The sequence below is a fragment of the Hippoglossus hippoglossus genome, chromosome 9, assembly GCF_009819705.1.
Source record: "Hippoglossus hippoglossus isolate fHipHip1 chromosome 9, fHipHip1.pri, whole genome shotgun sequence".
In the NCBI taxonomy this organism is placed as follows: domain Eukaryota; kingdom Metazoa; phylum Chordata; class Actinopteri; order Pleuronectiformes; family Pleuronectidae; genus Hippoglossus; species Hippoglossus hippoglossus.
In genome coordinates this window covers 16678234-16700377 of record NC_047159.1, presented here as the reverse complement: position 1 = coordinate 16700377, position 22144 = coordinate 16678234, and the positions used below count along the sequence as shown (strand labels likewise).

The 22144-nt window shown below is 42.6% G+C and overlaps 1 protein-coding gene across 1 annotated transcript in view; it reads left to right on the top strand.

Moving 5' to 3' along the window:
- Positions 1–6705: 6705 nt before the first annotated feature.
- The window catches only part of LOC117767784 (ras GTPase-activating protein 1-like), a 27931-nt gene continuing 12492 nt past the window's right edge, over positions 6706–22144 (top strand). Inside the window, exons 1-2 of the mRNA XM_034595640.1 lie at positions 6706–7949; positions 18480–18632. Of these exons, the coding sequence (XP_034451531.1) occupies positions 7411–7949; positions 18480–18632 (692 nt within the window). The 5' untranslated portion in view covers positions 6706–7410. The remainder of the gene's footprint in view (positions 7950–18479; positions 18633–22144) is intronic.

Here is a 22144-nt window from a genome sequence, read left to right as displayed (position 1 = left end):
GAAAGTGAAAAACAGCCCTCTACACCACAGCGAAAGTAGGAGAGCTTTCTCCCAGTCGGTCTGTGTCTGGCTGCCACTGTGAATGAATGAGTGAGTGAGGGAGTGAGAGTGCAGAGACAAAAAGAAAACAAAAAGAAAAGCCGGAGAAAAAGGCTTTTAGTGCCACTAAACTAGTCATTTACTCAGATGCATGTCATTGTAAGGGTGGAGAGTCTCTTTATTTCGAATTTCACACTGTTTTGAAATTAAGTCAAGGCATTAATCACGTGCGCGTGTTTTGTGCACACATCAACACACGCACAACCTGCAATCATCCACAAATAAAGCAGCACAGTGGCCATCCCATCTGCCCTCTCCAACTCCCTTTGGGAACTGCAGGAGGTGTAGAGCAGCAGACTGTGCCGTAGCCTGCACAACACATTAGTAACTCACTGACACAGAGAGAGAGGCTGGGCAGGCGGGCGGGCAGGCGCACATCACACACACTGAGGCAACGGCAGCGGAAGTCTCATCCAGCACCAATTAGAATATTACAAGGCAACGAGGCGGGCAGGCAAACAAACCTCTAAGAGTGTGCTGCACACAGAGACACAAATATGCAGCAGGCCTCATGTACTTCTGTTTCCTTTACACTGTTTTACATGCACCACAACACTCTGTCAAATGTCACCTCATACACCCACACACACACAAACAGAATCTAATCAATCTATCTGTCTATCTATCTATCTATCTATCTATCTATCTATCTATCTATCTATCTATCTATCTATCTATCTATCTATCTATCTCTATATATATATATATATTTATATCTAAAGTCATACAAACTGTAACACGTTAGTGAGTTTGACAAGCTATATGCACACAGACTTCCTCTTCTAGTCTCTCTCTCCCTGAACCTTCTCACATTCACACACAGTCCACTCACACACACACACACACACACACGCACACACACACACACACACACACACACACACACACACACACACACACACACACAATCATACACATCTTCTTCAGCAAAAACGTCATGATGTGCACCCAGCAACAAACCCCTCTTATTGGAGTTCGAGGGGAGGTACACACATTAACACATACAGAGGATACTCGTAGGCACACCAGGACATGTGTGAATAATTCACCGGATTAACATGAAAGTTTAAAAACGGGAGTGAGTGACACATGGATGGATTGCGTGAGCAAAGGTCCTCAAGAGTGAGGGCCTGGTTTTTGCAACACTGCTTTCATGGGATTTATGAAACGTCCCCTCTATGCCATGTCCACTGTTAACCAGACGCTTAAAGTTTAATGTCACATGTGAATATGAGAGATGTGATATGAAACTTTAAGCAGCCATCTGAAAAGATAACTGCAGCGGGTTTCAGGGATTATGTCTCAGATCGTGCCAGGATGTACTGCAGTGTTTGCTGTTCATACGCACACATTAGCTCAAATTGAAATCAATTTTGTGAATTAAGACTCAAACTCACACACACAAGACACTGGGATGATTATAGGCTATGTTCGGGAATATGTTTTGTATGATTCATCTTTTAAGTTTCATGATTTCAGAGCACCCTGACATTTGTTTTAAAGGGGACATAGCATGCAAATTCCACTTTGTTAGTGCTTCTACAGGTTAATGTGGGTATCTGGCATGTCTACCAACCCAAAAACTCTGGGGAAAAAACACTCGCGCGTTTTGTTATAGTTCCTCTAAGTCAGAAACGTCATGCTTGAGCGACTCGATTGCGCTTCCTGGGTATTGTTTCGTAACAAGGAACTGGAAGTCTCCCTACGCGGGCTGACCTTATATATACAGTCTATGGGGCTGACCAGCGGAGAAATGCTCGTCCCGTGTGAACAGCCAGGCGGCTGCGCGCTTGAGAACGGCGCTGCGCTGCCTCGCAGCGGTCTTCCACACTGCCAGCTGTGTGGAAGACTTCCGCAGTGTTCAGCTCTACTGTACGCCGGGTTACAGTAGTTACGCCGGGGTACAGTAGTTACGCCGGGTTACAGTAGTTACGCCGGGGTACACCGGACGCGGAAGCGCAGCTGCGAGGCAGCGCAGCGCCGTTCTCCAGCGCGCAGCCGCCTGGCTGTTCACACGGGACGTGCATTTCTCCGCGCTGGTCAGCCCCATAGACTGTATATATAAGGTCAGCCCGCGATTCTGCTTTCTCCGCTTGTTGTTGTACCCGTTGAATGTCGGGGTTCAGGGGTAAATGATGGTCTTCATAGCACCCCCACCCCTCTCTTTCTCTCTCTGTCTGTCTGCTTGTGTGCTTGTAGTGGATGGGCAGAGGGGGACATTTAATTATGTGATTGGGAAAATTAAAACTCCAGGACAACAAGGGGAATACAAAGTATGGGATGCATATTTGATAATTTATATCATATAAAATATGTAATTTATATCGTTTAAAATCATGGGGGGAGAGGGGGGAGGGGGGAGCTGGCTCATTAGCATTTAAAGGAACAGGCACTCAAAACAGGTCGCTCTGTGGAGGGCTGTTTTATACAGGGTAAAAAGGGTGCTGTTTTATATGATCCTTGTGGTATTTTGACCAAAGTATGTTACAGACATTTCATTAAGACCCCAAGGAACCATATCAACTTGTGGTAAAATGGGCATGCTATGTCCCCTTTAAACATTCTGTTAAGAGTTCAAGTTTTGGAGACTATGACAAAAGATTTGGATGGATGGATGGATGGGTAGATCCTCCCACCCCTCAGTAGTGGTAGTTTTTGCATAATCCTGCAAACCAACAAACCAACATGTTATGAAAACATAACCTGCTTGCTGAGGTAATTACATTTAAAGACATTCCGCAACAGCCTCACACAAGAAACACATCAGCAATAAGCAAAGAATCCATAATTGTCTTCAATAGCGTAGGAGGGTGGAGGTCTTTCCACGTGCTGTCTTTGAAGGCAATGAAGTGTTACGATACTATGACAATGAATATGGATGAGAGCCCTTAGCTGACACCCAGTCAGGCTCCCATGGTACTCAAATCAGTGCCCATCCTCATATCTGACAACACAGTTATGGTGAAACGGAGCAGAACAGCCAGGCTGCTCCGCCATTCCCCATCATACACTCTTCCTCCCCTCAGCAGCCTGTCAGCACCAGCAACCCCCCCCAACCGACCACCTCCTGTGACACTCTTGCAGAGATACAGCGATGGAGACAAAGACGTGAAGGTGTGCACAATGAATTCGACACACATTTTGTCGATTTTTGGAATGGATCATTTACCACCTCTGCAGCTTTGAAATCTCCATTTTCATCCTCTGTTACACAAACGCACAGAGTCAGTGTTTTAAATCAAACATGGTGGAGAATGGTCACTCCATCTCTTAGCAGGTGTGAAACTTACCATCTCATATGTGCTATCTGCCTGGGAGAGACAATTATAGCCATATCCTGTCTGGAATCTCATTAAACTCAGTCCGAGAGGATCCGCTGGACAGAGGCTGACCCTGAAGATTACTGCACCATATAAGGCCAAACGAGGACTTGAGACTAAAGGACCCATAGTAGCCTTGAAGCTAACAGCCTGGCCTTACAGGAAATGCAGTTGCAACTACAAGGACAATTGGAGAGAGCACATACAAAGCCTGACAGTCCCCTCATTAAACCACATTTGAATTCCCTAGGTCTGGATTTTTATTTGGATTTGCATTTTAGACATGCTGTACTTTTTTCATCAAGATCCATGGAATATACTCTGAGAAATCAATGGAAATGTTGCAAAAATGTAAAATATAATTGAATGGGTTCTTCCCTGACCCATTCCACAGTCTTCCACCAAGTTTCATGATAATCTGTCCAGTAGATTTTGTGTGATAATGCTGACTAACAAACAAACACACAGGTTATGATGTTGTGATGAAAAAAGGAACCGGCTGTAATAGAGCCTGCTTACACTCGAGTGTCCTACGTAATGGGCATGCTTGAGAATATAACTACAGCTTGTGGTACATGTTTGTCTGCGTGTTTACAACTGGGTACTTGTGTGTTTCATGTGGAGTGGTTCTTATGGCTGCATGTCAAGTCAGTGTCAGCGCTGAGATTTCATAGTTCACTGATCTTCTGTGTCACAGGACTTAGGGGGGAGCCTGTGCTTTAGTGGGGGACACAGGCATCAGCTCCCTGAGTGACCCACGGGACAGCAAGGTGGGGGGGCCTCCTCCTGAGTGGCAGGATAGTATTTTCACACCCGGGCCTGTCCGCCTCTGTCATCGCGCACGTCAGAAGCCATTTGTCAGGAGAGGAGCACTCCAGTGGTATGAGTGGAGGAGGAGAGGGAACTGATGGGCTCAAATTAGATCTGAGGTCAATGCGAATCAGGAAAGGTTTGGATAAGCAGATGTCAAATATCTATCTCATCTATCCATCCATGCATCCAACCATGCATCCATCCATCTAATCTACCTACCTACCTACCTACCTATCTATCTATCTATCTCTCTCTCTCTGAGGGCAGGGTTTTCGATGGTTTAGGCGGAGAACAACTGTGGCCTCCACACCACTGTAGCTGCTCGACAGTTGGGTCAAGGTTAGACCGTGGCTGACTTACTGGAGATGACAAATCAAGTTCCCTGCCTGCAAACAGCAGATGGATGTTTAAAGGGATCTTTAAAGCTGAGCCATCAGAATTTACAAAAAGGCAATTTCACTCCGCTCCCTCCAGATGCCAATGAGTTTGAGTTATGTGAGCTGAGTTTGATGTATACCTTGTTAAAAATGCCCTTTCACTTTTCACTTTGTTATCCCTTCCATTTTCTTTTTGAGGGCTAGTTTAAACAGTGCCCTAAAGGAAATATGTTAAATACATTGTGCATAAAATTAAATGTGAATACCTTAAACAGCTGGCAATTGCCATTCAAATCTTATGCTGAATATTGCCTGTATGAAATATGACGTAAAGCTTTAGGTAGCTCAAAAAGCACATTTACAATTTATGCATCCTTACAGAGTATAAGCATATCTGCAATTCATAGTGAGTTTCGAAGCCCAAAAAAGAAAGGAAATTAAAATGATTTTACTCTACACTTTATTTGTGGTCCCTGAAACCAAGTCTACTCACAACAAACCTCAGCAGACATTTGTTACCATCCTTCCTTGCTTGTTTCAGGTTGTGTTTTCGTCCTCAGTCTGGTTGTTAGTTGTTTTGTGGTCATTTGTCTGACTTGGCCAGTCAAGCATTCGACTGCTTGATTGCCTTGTGGCTGCATGTTTAGGATCATCGTCCTAAAATTAGACAATTATAAATGCAAATTAGTATGGCCCCATAGTGTTCACACAAAATGAAATCACAACACTCTAAACACCCCAAACAATCCAAAACCCATCACTGTCCCATAATGTTTTCTGACTGCAAGAAGTGCGTAGGATGTCCCGACCACAAGACTTATATTAAAATGAAATTCCCAGCATAGCTTAAATGAGCAGACAGACTTTCTGTCACAGAGCCAGAGCTGCGTTCAGAGCGTCTTCAGCAGCGTGTCACAGCGGTAATTAAAAACTCCCACTAGAGCATATGCATATTTCCTTCAGTCACAAGCAAAGAATGAATATTACATAAACTGACTGATGTGAATCCAGTAGACTAACAAATCGTATGTACATTGAACATGAGGGAATCCTTCATCAGTTTGACAGATTCTCTGTTTATATAACCTATTAACATGGATCACAGTACGACATAACATAACAGCATTTGAGCCTCCCACCCTGAGTGTGATGTCAAACGGAAAATGCCACCACGTGAATATGATCTCTTCCCTCACTGATCATGTTTAAACAAGTTCTCAAACAAGACAATAAAGGAAGTCATATTTCCTCAAAAACATGTCCACTGTTGTAGGAGTTAACCCCTCTGAAGTTCAGTGTTTCCAAATTTGGTCTAAGAGCAAGTTAAAAGTTGGAGGAGATACATTTTTCCAAATTAGAAGTATACAATTTACAAGAATGAATAGTCTGCATTGTTTTATTTATTTGAAAATGTTGCATATAAATAAATAAGTAAAGGCAAGTGGTTGGATCAAATTATATTTCTGATAAGATGTTTTTTTTAATCCAACGCCGGGGAAACTCACTTGTTTCAGCAGCTGATAGTCAGAATACGGTAGACATGAGAACAAGTGAAAGTACAAAAACGAATAAAATAGACATTTAAAATAAAATTGAACAGAAAATACAGAGAATATGTACATAATATACACATTTTACTACAAATGTAGTGAGACAAACTTAAAGTGCAGTGGCACCGGATGATTCAACGAGGATGTGTGCTGTATTTGTGCATTATGTATTAGGAGATACTGAAATAGAACCACACATATGCATATACACTATTATGCCTTATAAGGGAGGTGAACTACACAGTATAAACATTTGTATTAAATTGTATGTGCTACATATATTGATACAAATATAGGTACAAAACATACATAAATATTTCTTCTTGTTTTCTATCTTTGGATAGTTTGATGAATTGTAGTTATAGTAATTAAAAAAAATTGTAGTTCCCTGAGTATAATAGTTAGGAACTGATATTTAATGAACGTGAACCCTGTCATATTGAATCTGGGATCCAGATCCCATGTCTCGGAGTGCTGAGTGAAGATGTCATGGATTGAAGCTGAGCCGCTCGGTGCTCACTTGGATGCGTCTGCTGGGTGAGGAGTGGGAGAGAGGGAGGGGAGAGAGAGAGAGAGCAGCGAGCAGCCACCAGCTCGCAAACCCAGAAAAAAAAGAGGCGAACTTCGCTGGTAAACGTGTTTTACTTTGGTTAAAGACATGGCAGCTCGCACGGGGGGATATCCCTCTCCGGGGATGTAGGCGGGGAGGCTGGGTCGGCTGTGGAGTCCACCGGAGGCGGCTGGAAACTCAGAAGGAAAGAAAACAACAACAACACTGGAAGAAAAGACGAGGATTACACACAACAGTGACAATAAAACAACACTCCCCGACAAGTGGTGTGTCTGCGGAGGGTGAAGTCCGAGGAAAAGCAACAGGAAACCCCGGTGACTTGATGTTCTACCTGGAACGTGTTGAATGTTACTTTGCAGACAGCGTCTCTATGTGAACTTTAAACTCAGGAAACAATGAAGACATAGCGAGCGAGGACTCATCAAGTGTTTCGACGCTGCTAGCCGTCCCGCTAGCGTTAGCGTGGCTAACTCACAGGGAGCGAATGCGCGGTGAAGCTAACGCCCGCTAGTGCAGCTAAGTAGGCTAAGTTAGCTCTTTGGCTAACGCTAGCTAAACGCGTTTTTGAGAAACTTTTGGTGTTGTTTCCCCGGAGCCCAAACACGGAAGGAGTGTTGTGAGAACGGAGGGGAAGGGCAGGTTCCCTTCTGGACTTTTTCCCCTCTACGCATTTCCCCAAAATGATGGCTGCGGAGGTCAGCAGTGAGGATACGGGCTCGGTCACGACAGGGACAGGGGTGGCAGGCGGAGGAGGCCCGGAGACGGCAGCTTTCCCCTACTATCCCAAGCCGGCCAGAGTGAGAGTCCCTGATTTGGGACCCGCACCAGCGGTCCGGCAACATTCGAACACATCGCCGGACTCACTCCCCGACATGAGCATGGTCTATCCCGTGCCTGGTGGGGATCTGACCGGACCGGTGCTGACCGCAACAGGGAGTGGCGGAGCAGGAGGTGGGCATTCAGTTTCCCAAGGAACAAGCTCAGGGACCGCGGGCAGCGTGTGTGGCTCTCCCACCTCGGAGGGTCCGGCTAGTCGGGTTTCACCCACATCAACCGGGCCGGATGGGCCCTCCGCTTTCCCCCCGCTGCCACCACCTCCTCCCCCTCCTCCGGGCTACGGGGGGCTCGGCGGCACTACGGATGAGAGCGACCTGCAGGATGGACCGGAGTATGAGGAAGAGGAGGTGGTGTTCCCCCTGTCTGCACCTCCCACCAACCAGTAAGTATACTACCAGTAAGAAAATGATCTAAACCCAGAAAGCAACATTTATGAAGCATCCCGCACTTTCTGCTGGTTCCCAACCTTCCTCTGCTGCGGTATCCCTGGACTCTGAATGTGACTTAACGTTGACTCATGCATGTTCATCAGTAACTTGTGCTACTCATCATCAGTTATCATCTACATTTACAGACCATTATCACTGCTCCATGTACTGTGGAGTTTTAATAACCCAGTTGTGGTCATGAAATCCCAGTTTGACCAAATTGTTCTCTTTGACATTTGAAAAATTATAATGCCCGAAATACAATTACTCAAATCGACTAGATTTGGTTTGTTTATAGCAGAATGCTGGATTATACATCTCATTACTGAACTGACATTGATTAAATAGATTCAATAAGTGTATTGAATGTTCTGAAGTGCATTGTAATCTTTTGCGGAAGCTGTATGTAAAAATAAACTTAAGCACTTGATTTGACGAATCAACAATGAATACGCAAAACAACTCCATCAAACAACCATTCCCTCCTCTGCTCTTTATCCCATCGTCATAACACACCTGTTTGACAAAATTAAAAAAGAAGCACTGCAATAATTGTGCATAACTTGCAAGTTTGTTTCGACTATATAAATGAGGGAATACCAGTGATACATGGCACTCAAAACAGAGCCTAAGGCTGAGTCCACAGTAATACATTTTAGTTTTGAAATGCCTAGTGTTTTCTACATTTATGCCTGGTGTCCATACCGCTCTGCAGTTTTTGAGCCCCTAAAACTGAGATTCTTGAAAAGCTTCTTGCTCAGAACTTTCCACCACTCATGGCTCTCGTTTGTAGGATTTTCTTCTACCAAGCAACAAACTGCAGAGTGGACAATCTACTTCCTGTTTACACCAGCATGCTCATGACCCCTGTACGTGAATGGTCATGTGATGCGTTTTCAATCGTTTTAGAGTATCAATGTTTTGTTTGTTGTCGTTTTAAAACCAAAACATATTTATGTGGTTGTAGCTTAACTCAATAAGTAACATACATACAAATATTCAGTCACAACATTTTTATCCATTTGTCATACCTACATCATTGGCTTTCATCTCAATTGCTCGTGACTGTATGAAGCTTAGCTCGACTCAAGATGCTGGGAAATACTGCACTGAATACTGCCCTTCCAACTACTTTATATTCTTAATGTGTTAAATGCGTTTTTTATTAATGGTTGAGCAATTAGCCCCTTTACATCTCAAATCTACAGTAAGGTACATTTATAGCTGGTGTGATTGGTACAGTGTCACTGTTCAGCCCCATAAAATACCTGTTCATGTGTATGTCACTGCAATATTAGCCAGATTATTGTCAGTTATGGATTGTGCTCTATCATGCAACATGAAGAATAGAAATCCAATAGTTCTGTTTCGACGCACAGTTGCATACTTGCAGCTAATTTACAGTCCTTTGACCTCATGGGCACAATATGTTAGAAGTAGGTTTTCTTTGAGATTAAGGTGAGACATGCCTGAATGAGTATTTGTACCTTTTTTGATCAAAGCATGGCAAGTGCATCCTATTCATAGTATTTATGACCCGTATCTATAATTATAGGCATTTATATGAATTTATCAAGCATGCTAACAAGCACGTCTCCAAACCTGTGTGCGTGTGCTGCTGTTGTAATAACCCAAATACAGCCCTCCCATTTGTTACAGTCTCATTAGAGAACTGCTGAGCTTTGTCATTTCTTGCCCTCATACTGTGAAATATGGAAGTGACTGGGCCTGGAGTGTGGATTCAGCTCTTATTTTAGAAGCCACCCTATATCTCCCTGTCAGATTACTGGGAAAGCTGAAGGCCAGCAATTCACCAGTCTTGCCTGTACTGGGAACGAAAAACCCTAAATGGAATTTGCTCCAAATTCTTACAGAGCACTCCTGTACTGTTAGTAGACTTTTTGCTAAGGAAATATGGACTTCTTTGGGGGGTCCTTGCATTCCAGTTTATCAACTTGCAGGATTGGCAGCGAGGCAGTGTAACAGTTGTCACTTGTGCATGAATGACATTGATTTTCTTTGGTCTTGCTTGTTTCACAATGAGTGACTTGTAGTCAACTGTGTATCATCACATTCACGAACGCATAACTTCTTCACACTGTTGATAGTCAAAGTAAATCTAGTCACTGACTATCTGGCCTATCCTGAGATGCGTTATTTGACTAAATTGATCAAGACACATACACAACACAAGCTATATTCTCTTACATTGACTTAATGCAAATTTTTCTGGTTATTATGACCCTGTTCTTTCAAAAAGAGACCTACCCTTATGACACTGAATTAAAAGTGTTGAGCGATACTGGCACTTTTTATTGATTGCTAAAATGAGCGATGAAATATGAAATTACTTTTATCATAGAAATGTACACTGCGAACTTCTGCTTTAAAGAAAGATTGAGGTCAAATGCTCCATGTTGTATATTCGTGTGCTTATCGTCGCCACACCTGCCACTATATATAAGCAAGGCTAGACAGAGTTAGGTACACAGCCTAATTCATCCTCTTTTCTGGCAGTGCACCACTCTCTATAACAGACAAGTTATAAGGTGCTGCCTTTTCTTTCACAGTGAAAAAATGATGACCCAGTTTAAACAAGGGTATGTCACTCTACAATGTTTTTACTGATGCACTGTGATAGACGGCGCTGTTAGGTCTCATCCAGCGGTGCTGTCCTGTAGTAGGTGCCTAATCTGGTATACAAGGATTGAGGCAAAATGAATCACAGTCATAGACATAGCTGAAGTTTTTGCCTGCAGGCAATATAGTGAACCTAATGGCCAAATTTAATGGCATAAAATCCACTTCTCTTGTGTCACACTTTGTGACTCTTATGCGAACATCCCGTCTCTTGTATGTGTAATACAAGACGTATACATTTGTTTTTTGACTTCTTTTCACTCTGCCTATAATAGCATTTGCCACTGGCAAATGTAGCATTGGCAGCAATGGGTGTTGCATTCACAGCTGACTACCCACACTCGTCTGAGTGATTCTGAATCTCCCCCTGCCCCCTCAGCTGTGTATGCCTTCTGTAATCGGGCTCCAAGACTGATCTTGTATTCCTTTGAGTTATGTTAGCAGCCTGTTAAGTGCATATCTGAAGAGTGATAGTGGAAATCTTCCACACTATTGAGTGGTCCCAGTGTGGGTTGCACAGTAATTGTGAAAGCTAAACACGGCACATGTGCAGTACAGTGAAAATGTCTGTGCAAGTGGGAGAGACACAAACAGCAGTGACATTCATTCACACCTCTGTACACCAGGGTGCCATTCATAAACAATGCAGAAATGCGATAAGAAGTTGACACAGATGATAGCTCAATGAGGCAAGCGCAAAGATATCTACTGGGCCCCATGCAGTGAGCGTTCCTGCTGCCTTTAGAAGCCTCCGGCCCAGCGCCTGAGCTTAAACAAACAGCTTGTTGGGAAATGAGTCGTTGATTTTGAGTTTCCACGAAGATTAGAGAGGATTTCAAGTCATAAAGAGTTTCCCTTAGGAGGAAAAGAGAAAAGGGGGAAGGAAAACTTGGATTTGAAGATCAGTGGCTGTGTGAATGAGTTTACCAGATTTAGCAGTTGGCTGTGGAAACGTTGCTGTAACGGCAGTGTTAATTGAGCACCCACACTACCCAATTTCACTTTGTGTTGGGTGGCAGATACAATGGAATTCTGAAGGGGCACGTGGATGATGTTGCATAGCTTAACTATGATGAAGGTTGTTCATACCAGTTACAACACTTTTATAACAAAGCAGGTTTTGATTAGTGGGATTGAATTACACAATTCTTTAAGGACTGGTGAGCCCAACAATAAGTAATAAACCTGTGATTTCCTGTCATCTTTTTTTAATTACTGCAGTATACTTTGCTGGAAAGCTACACCTGATGCATAGCGAGGGCAGGTCTGTCAGCCTGCTTAGAACTGAATGCTTGTCGTGGGAACACACACAGCAAAAGCAGTATGTGCACAGCAATGACGAATTCTGTCCAAAGATGTAAAAACTTAATGGATCATTTTGACAGGGCACTGACATGAAACTTGTAGTGGGACAAATAAGACTATTGTGGGCCGCCACAATAGTCTGACTGCATAAATAAATAAGTTTTTATCATAAGCACATTATATAGCAGGATTGTTAAATAATAGCGAGGAAACTGAAACTTTTGCCTTTTTCAAATATCCTGAGTTACCATATTACCTTATTGGTGCCCAACCCTATTATTGTTGGTTTACTGGACCCATTGAATGTCCCACCAGTCGCTTTTATTAGTGTAAGATCTGTGTTGTGCATTGATAAGGGAAAGCCTATGGTTTCCATGCATTTTCATTGTGTTATGCAATGTCCTGTCATGCCCTTCCAATACCCACACTGCCCTTTTCTCTCCTACATCCTGTTTTCAAGACTTCTGAGCCACTCACTGTGGCATTAACGGAATCCTCAGAAGCATTTCAGTTGTTTGACAATACCAGGGATTTAAGATGATGAATGACTTTTCACATTAGTTAGGTGTGCTGATTGAGTTGACTTTGCACAGGAAGTGTTTGAGTGTTAGGCTTTAGTGTTATAGCACTTCAGACATAACCTCAGACACAGCAAGTATAATAAAGGTCTTTCTTTTAAGAGGGCTGTTGCTTCATTGTTACTTATAACAAAACAACTAGTTTTACACTTTGGACATTTGTATTAATTACTCCATATACAGTTAGACATGCAATGATGGTTTTAATTCAGCTGGAAGTGAATGTTCCTAACTGGACTACCATGCTTGTAGATATAAAAAATTCAGGAGGAATATTGTATGGGTAGATGACAGTGAAGCCTATTATCACTGATGTAATGATGTTATTTCAGGGAGACTTTTTCACAGCAGGAAAGCCGAGATGTCTGCTTTGGTCCCCGTGTGCCTGGGTGGGCTTACGAACAATGGTGGTTGGTTAGTTTTCAGACTGAGCAAGGCTGAAGATGCATGGATGCCCTTTCCCCATCTCTCCATCTATATGGTTTAGCTCTGCCCATTTGTGCTGCCATTCCAACACCCTGGCTGAGTCTAACAAGCTGTGGCAGTTCATAGTGTGTAAAGCAAAAACAAAACCAATCCACAGCTGCTGCCAGTCCACTTTCTTTCCATTTTGAAAACTTGAGCATGCAAATATAAGTAAATGGTTATGGGGACAAATTTTGCATGAGATTTGTTTGGCCAAATGGTTGGCACATAAACCCAAACAGTTTACATGAATTGCTGTGATGTTTGTTCATTTGCTTAAAGATTGCCTGTTGTGTGGTCAAAAACCTGATGGAAACTTTCAGGGTGAACAATCTTGACGTCACCCTGTGTTTCGATTTTGAAGCATGGTTGAACCCAGGTGCATATACTGTATACTCTCAAAGGTCACATGGTTTCATGGCTTGTTTCCACTAACGCATGTCTGTCTGTATCTGAGTGTTCACGGGACATGAGTGTCCCTGTGTGTGCAGAGATGCCACTCCTACCCATGCTGTCCCACTGCTTCAAAAACCAATCGGCAGCATGCTCATGATGCGTAGTTTATGAGAGAGAGAAAGAGAACAGAGTAAGAGAAGAAGAAAGTCAGAGGATGCAGCGGGAGCAAAGACTACGGGGCTACAGTCTAAGTCTTGGAGATCAACCTGTGTAATTCTTCAGGACAGGATAGAACATGGTCATCCAGTTTTCCTCAAATTAGTTAGCACAACTTAATGCATGTGGGGTAACAGTCCGCATCTCCGGGTCCTCCTCTTCATTTTGCTTCAGTGGATATTGCTCGTTGATCCTAGTGACGGGAGATGACTGTACCAGGGCGGCAGCAGGGTCACATCATCATGCCTTGTATGGATTTGGAGCTGCCTTTGCTCTACTTTCCACATCGAAGCTCACAGTTTTTGTTTGGCCAGCAGCTGTATCAGTGGAGTGGGTGCACCTTGTGAGACCACGGGACACGGCACAGGGAGATGCAGCAGAGGGCGAACTCGGCGTAAGTGGGGCATCAAATCCCCCCCACGACTAGTACCTTGCCATCTCTACTGTGGGCTGATTATTCCAGTTTGTCAACTATTTAATTTGATAGTAGATTTAAAAAAAATATTGCTTAAATCATATTATTGTGCACAATGTTGTTATTAGATCAAATGGATAGATATATTGTCAATAGGTAAATATATTTTCTGACCACATATTTTACAGACCTTACACATAAAAGAAATCAGTAAGGGTCATACTAGCTACATGGTACATGTGATTTCCAGACACTGAATGGAGTGCATTGGCTCTGTTTAAGAATTTCAATGGGGTGTTTGCTGGGCATTAAATTCCAGTGTAGAAAAGTACCCCCCATAGAAAGTTGGCAGTGCGACTGAGGCGTATTGCTAAGGCACAGTAAGGCAATGTTTCATTACTTCTTGATACTGATGTGGACTGACAGTACATATGGGGAGATGCATGAGCACAGCAACATCCATCAAGACAAAAGAAAATGAAGAAGAGAGACATGAGCTGGAGAGAGCGAGAGCTCACAAAAGAGCTTAATGAGAGATAGACAGACTGAGAGAGACATCACAGCAAGCGGTTTGTCAGATTTGTCTCGGATATGATAACATTAAAGCACAGATACAAAGCGTAGAATCTTTGCCTACCTGAAATCAAACGTTGATTTAAGTATGTTCCGCACCACAGTATTTTTAAGAATGGATGATCTGTGAGTGTTTCAGCAGTCCATTAACTGAACCTTATTAAATGGTTAAGTCCTGCCAAATATAGTTAGGGTTTCATTTCCTGTAAAAATGCTTATTCTTTAATGATTTTGGCCAGTAGATTATGTGGTGTCCTCATTTAGAGAACGATTGTTCAAAGACTTGGTCTTTTTCAAACAGTAGCTTGTTCCAACTGTAATATATTTGATATTTTATCCACTTTGGGGTGATGCGTTTCACCCTGGAGATTTTTTGATTCCTTCATTTTCCATACAGCTTTTATAGAAATTATTTTTTTTAAACTCAGATTAATCTGTTTATGTTATTGTCTGTCATTTTCTTTATCTATTTATAGGTAGTTGCCTAATATCTCCTGCCTCGAGTATTCAACGTGCTTGTACCGGTATGGCTTGCTTCAGGCGCTGTCTAAAATGCCTCAAATCATGAGTTGTGAGAAAGGATTGTATTCGCCCTTTGTCTCATGATGAAGTGAATAAATGGTTGACTTGTGTGAAAATGAAACTCAGGATGTGGGCATTGGGCTGGTGAAAGGATGACACTGTGGGTGTTGTGTGGTGTCACATACAGGTTAGTTATGACTTGGTTGTAAGAATAGTGATCAGCTATGTGAGTAAGGACATGTATTGCAGTTTCTATGAGTTGGCTTGTTTTATTTGATTGTGAGGGAACTGTAGGCAGAGGAAGAAATGCCTTATTTTGAGATGAGCGTCAGTAGAGGGAAGCAAGATGTCAGTGGGCTGCTCGCTGTTCATGTACTGACATGATGGGACATTCCTCAAGCTGATACTAGAACTGTATCCTGTCACTACTGTCATGGTTTAAGCTCACAGTCTGTTTATCAGAGCACCCTTTCAGTCTTGTTGACCCAATCACATCCCATTTCCTTATGGGCAGTGAAATAATAGTATGAAATATTAAGTTTTTCCTCAAATCTATAGAAAGTTTCGTGTAAGTCAAATCAGCCAGGCTACAAAGATGACCTCAAGGTACTATACTACAACAAATCCACATGGCCAAAGTTGCTATGGCAACACAAAATTATAGTGCAAGGCCATGAAGTAAGTCAGGAATACCACAGGCATTAAAGATTAACAGTAACCTAAACTGCAACAGAATACCCTCTAGCACCCTCAAATCCAGCATTTGGTTGTGATCAATGGATCCATTTACTATTTACAACAAATACAAATATTTCCAGCCTTGTTTATTCTCTTAAGCTGCCGTCAGACTCCAGAGCATCTCCGCCCTCTCTACAGAGCAGGTGCCTGTGTGAATGTCCTATACACCTATCACCACGCAGGGTGAGGAAGTGGGTGCACTGAGGTCACACAAGTTCCTTGGGGTGCACCTTAACAACAAACTTGACTGCTCTGGTAAATCCGATGCCGTCTATAATAGGAGACTGAGCAGACTACTTCATGAAGAGGCTCAGGTCACTCAGTGTGTGTAACAGGTGGTGGACAGTGGCTCATGTGTTCGAGAGGTGTGTATTATGGCTGGTGATGTAAACAGGCTCAGTGAAGTTATCAGAAGGACACCGAAAATGTATCGAAACCGACATTTATAACCTCTTGCTCATGTCAGTTAATTTGGGTAATGCTTCCCCCCAATGCATTCACAACCTGTCGGGTTTCTGCTATGTTCATTTTGTAGCAGCAGCCCGGGTACCTTGTACCGTGCTGTATTACCCTGCCATATGTCCTCTCTCCTCACGCCCCTGCTGATCTGTGCTCACTTTACACTTTAACTTCTCATTAGTGTTGGTGTTTATTATTATTCGGACATGTATAGTATTTAAGATTACTTTGTGTTTGTTATTCGCTCTAGAATTTGAGACACGTATTTAAAAATATTGAAACAAAACGTTTTGTGCGTAGGCAGTTCACCTGCCAGACGCAACACAAGATGAGACGGGACAAGCACAGCCAAGACATCAGGGTTAAAGTGACCAGAACAATCCAGATTCATGATCCGACACCATAGATTGAAAATTAAATAAATGTGTGAAGAGTGACACATCAAGCGCACACACACACAAGGTAACCCTAAAGTCACAATCATTCTTAACTTTTGAATATTTAATGATGATCTAAGGACCAGTCGAATGAAGCACTCATACCTCTAAAACGCTGTGCCAGTAGATGAGCATCTGTCTTTCAATCATCTTCTTTCTGTCAATCATGATCCATGTTGGGTTGTGTCTGACATAGGCTTCTCTGTCTGTTTAGTTGTTTAGCAAAGCTTAAAGCCATGGAAACAGTAACTGGCTTTTGCAGCTTTATTCCTGTTTGAAAAGATTCTGCTGAACATTTCTCTGTGTATAATTCAGTCTTTGACCTCTTGTCTTTGACCTGGTTCTGGATTAGTTGCAGTAGACATTTATATCCAAAATGTCTTCTTAATTGTCTTTTAATGTCATTATACAGAGAGTGTAATTAGGGCTGTCAGTCTTTTTACAAATTAAGTTTAAATGAATTTGAAATGACACAAGAATTTGAAATGATGTAGGATGGTCTGTCCTGCCCTGCTCTCTGCAACACGTCTCTTAGCAGTCATCTATCGTTCCTCGTGTTTCGATGATTCTCCTTCAGTATTACTTTCCCCAGCTTCCTCAGCCCCTTAAGGGCTGCTTGGCCTCACTCTCTGACTGCCCTCCATCACTCTTTTCAAATCTCTTATCACCCAAATCCCCCCCAAAGCCCCCTCACAGACTCTTAACTCCCCCTCTTTGCTTCAGCAAGCCCTCTGCAGCTTTCTCTGTGATAACAGACTTGATCATGTTTTCTTTACAAACCTCGACTCACCTAAACCAGATGGGAGCCCCTTTAGGTCTCCTGTGAAAAGAGCTGCCGCAGGACCTCATTCGTCTTTCCACCGCTGGATGTTTTTCCAGTCACTGCTCTTCATTCTGAGAGGCCTCACTTGCCTAATTTTGGAAAACAGTGTTAATTTTTTACCCCAGCTAGCAAAAGCCCTGTCAAATCCTGTCTCACCTGCTGAAATTTTAACCAGTGTTGTTGCTCAGGCTTCTGTTTAATTCAGAGAAGAAGTGAGACTTTAATGGTGTACAGGAAACTCAAAAATAAAAGCCTCTGAATTCAAGCTTTTACTCGCCTTCCTCCGTCCATTTGTCTGAAAAATACATGACCTACTCATCTTGTCTGGGTCATGCTCTCATGAAAGTAGGTCGTAAAATTTCTTATAGCTCCACTGTCTAATGCTGATTTCGTTATCAGTCTATCAATAATTAACATACATTGCATTAATTTACTTACATCCCTTTACAAGTCCATAAGTGAATGAAAAGAATGTGATTCTAATTGCAGTGAAGGCATTATCAGATTATTATGTGTAAAGTTAAATTTTTGAGCAATTAAATACCCAAATTTTTATGTCTCCAAAGTCAACAACCGTCTTACAACAAACCATAACTTTCTCACATTATATTTACCTCGGGAGGTTGCTAGTGGTGTGGCCACTACTCTTGTGTTTGTGATAAGTGGTCTCTTTTTTGTTGTGAGGAATCAAATCGATATACCATGTTGATATTTTATCATAACATTTCAGCCAATGGTTCATTTACTTCTCAACAGCAATGTGCACTTCCCTCTTGAATAGGCTCATAACTTTACTAAGGGTTCCTTTCAATTATATCTTAATGTAGATTCGCTAGTTGATTCATAGTTTGTGTCTTAACGCACCATCCACCTGTCTCCTCCCTCCTAATTGGTTCATCCTTTTCTCTTCATCTCAGGTGGTACCATGGCAAGCTAGACCGAACCATTGCTGAGGAGCGGCTGCGCCAGGCCCGGACCCCTGGCAGCTACCTCATCAGGGAGAGTGACCGCCGGCCCGGTTCCTTTGTCCTGTCGTTCCTCAGCATGACCAACGTGGTCAACCACTTCAGGTATGATGGAGTGCACACAACAAGCAGAAATCTGCTAATCTCATCAATTGATCCATTCTGAAGCTGCATCAAGAGCCTGCTGAAAAGTCTTAGTTTGAAGGTTCAACATGTCAAGGTGGTCCCATCATAATTTGGTTAACTTGTTTTAGCTTCCTGGGGGAAAAAGTGCTGACACATTTGTTGTCCAGTTAATTGTTTTTATCCATTGATGCCATTGTCTTCCTGGAAACCTGTGGGGTCCTTGTAGGCTCATTTGTGTTCACTGTATCAATACAGAAGCTACGTAGACTTGGCTTACCTGTCTACCATGGTATTAATAACAGCCTACACCCGAGGAGCTTTGTTAAGGGAATAGTCATAAGAGTTTGTTGTGACATGAACTGTTTGTCTGTTCTCTGTAGACTCTTGTTAGTAGGTGAAACGGAACATATCACGTTATCTGACAAAAAAGCAGGCACTGTGCCACCTTCAGTTACCAGATAAAGATAGGGGAACTACAGAAGTTATTCATTAGCTGCTAATCAGAAGGACAGACAGTCACAGACATGACATGTGCTGATACTGAAGAATGTTTAAGTTTGAAAAGTGGCCTGTTGTGCCTCTGCAGACTGCTTCAACTCAAGTGTGTTACAGTAATTCAAACTGACTATACTTTTGAGAATAGTGTTTTCTATGAGGCATTTCAACTTGCACACTTATGTCCTCTGAAACCCTTTTGTGTGTGTGTGTGTGTGTGTGTGTGTGTGTGTGTGTGTGTGTGTGTGTGTGTGTGTGTGTGTGTGTGTGTGTGTGTGTGTGTGTGTGTGTGTGTGTGTGTGTGTGTGTGTGTGTGTGTGTGTGAAGAGTTATCTTTCATGCAATGTGAGTAGGCGGACTTGAGTTAAAAGAAAAGGGGCAGTGCACTTGTCTAGCAGTAATACCGTAGGGTAATTTATAAAATTACATTACATTTCATTTAGCTGTCGCTTTTATCCAAAGCAACTTACAATAAGTGCATTCAACCATGAGGGTACAAACCCAGAACAACAAGAATCAAGAAAGTACAATTTCTTCCAAAAAAAAAGCCAAACTACAAAGTGCTATAAGTAAGTGCCATTTAAGTGCTACTAAGTTGTTAGTTTAAACTTTTATTCAAGGTATAGTCGGAAGAGGTGTGTTTTTAGTTTGCGGCGGAAGACTTTCTGCTGTCCTGATGTCAATGTGGAGCTCATTCCACCATTTAGGAGCCAGGACGGCAAACAGTCGTGATTTTGATGAGTGTTTAGCTCGCAGTGAGGGACCAACAAGCCGATTGGCAGATGCAGAGCGGAGGGAATGGGCCGGGGTGTAACGTTTGACCATGTCCTGGATGTAGACTGGACCCGATCCATTCGCAGCACGGTACGCAAGTACTAATGTTTTGAAACGGATGCGGGCAGCGGAGTAGTGTGAGTGAATTTAGGTTGGTTAAAGACCAGTCGTGATGGTCGGATGGCACTAGCAGGTAGACCAGCCAGGAGGGAGTTACAATAGTCTAGGCGTGAGATGACCAGGGCCTGGACCAGAACTTGCGCCGCCTTCTGAGTGAGAAGGGGACGTATTCTCCTGATGTTGTGCAGCATGTATCTACAGGAACGTGTTGTTGCAGTAATGTTGGCGGTGAGGGAGAGTTGACTGTCGAGTGTCACACCCAGGTTCCTAGCAGTCTGGGTGGGGGCTAACACGGAGGTTTCCAAGGTAATAGTTAGGTCGTGGGTGGGAGAGCCTTTCCCTCGAAGGAAAAGCAGTTTGGTCTTATCAAGATTAATTTTCAGGTTGTGTGCAGACATCCACTGAGAGATGTCAGTCAGACAGGCAGAGATTCGTGCTGCTACCTGTGTTTCAGATTGGGGAAAAGAGAGGATTAGTTGGGTGTCATCAGCATAGCTATAACATAACTTTCGATAAACAAGATGGATCAAACATTACAATCTGTCCTCCCCTCAATGGATTGGCCATATTCACTATTAAGACACATTAACCCTGCAGCTCACACACAAAAGGTGAAGATTTTCCCTTCATAAAAAAGGGAACATACTTTTATGTTAGGATATGATAAAGTGAAAGTATCTTTTGTTTAAAAGATCAATCAGCAGTTTTGTGAAAACAACATTTTGGATGAGCATGTGATGAAAGTCAGCGCTTTATCGATCCAGACCATTTTACTTACTTTGCTTACAGTCTTTCTTTTTATCAGGTTTTTCTCTTTCTCTTTCTTAAACTTTTATTTTAGAAACGCTGTTAAAGGTCATACATACAACATCTGTTTTGTCATGATATTGAGGTGTAATAGCATTCTGAGCAGAGAATGAAGTCACACTCCTGCGTGGGCTGGTATCCAAGCTTCTGTGTTTTGTTTTGGTTCAGTCCAGGGACACATTCATGTTAGTGCATGCAATTCCCTCCATGGTACTTTGTTGTCCTTCCCTACATTTATATAGGAAGAGATGGCTCTAGCTCAGATCAGCGGTGTGGTCCATGTTGTGGAAACGTTAATATTCACCCCTTTCTTCTCTGTGATGTCACACTTGTCACCTGCCTATGATGGTGCATTTAAACCAGAACCATCAACACAACATCTTATATTTATTACAGTCTAACAGCAACACACAGGACAGGAAGATGCTAGCTGCCTTCTGAAAATGATCAGGGTTGTCTCACTCTGTGCTCATGTGTGTTTCACAAACGCACATTAACGGACTGAAGCGTCTTATGGAGGCTCAGATACTGACAGGAGCTCCAATCTGTGAATATGGCTGATTTATTTGACCAGTATGAACTGCATCTAGCTGGATTGTTTATTTTGGTGTCTCTGTACACAGGGTATCTTTATTCAGTTGTGCCTCAGGTTGTGTGTTTAGGGACCACTGGGCTTCACAACATCCACAAATTGTATAGACAACACCTTGATGAGAACGATGAGAGAGTTGTTGCATACAAAGCACACGTTTTGGTCTAAGGTGCTGGCGCTAGACATAGAGATGCAGTGAATATCGTATATATAACCTTTAAATAAGCTGGAATCTGTGCATTTAATAGCATTTCTTTCTCCTGGTCTACTGGGGGGGACGCAGAGGTTTTTTCCAGGCATGTATCTTATTAATCAAGTAACAATGACATCATGTCCTTCAGTCACAGTGGTTTGGTGTGGGAACATGATGACATTGATGCTGAAGGGGGTGAGGGTTAGGGTTGTAAGTGAATTATGAACATAAAGCTAATTGCATGACACCTACACTTCAAAAGGTCAATGTCGTTTGATGCTGCTTCCAGCAAATAGGTAATATTATAGTGTGTTTTGTTATAATCCCACAATCAGAGATCCACTCAAGTGATGAGCAGATAATAAGGATTAGTCGCTCTGCAGTGGGATGTGGTTCAAACCAGTGCTTTAGAGACATAGTCACTATTTTCTGAAGGACTGTGGTTCAGATATTTAAAGTCTTATTTCGTCTTGGTTATTACGAGATCTGTTTCATCTGTGGTGTAAGCCC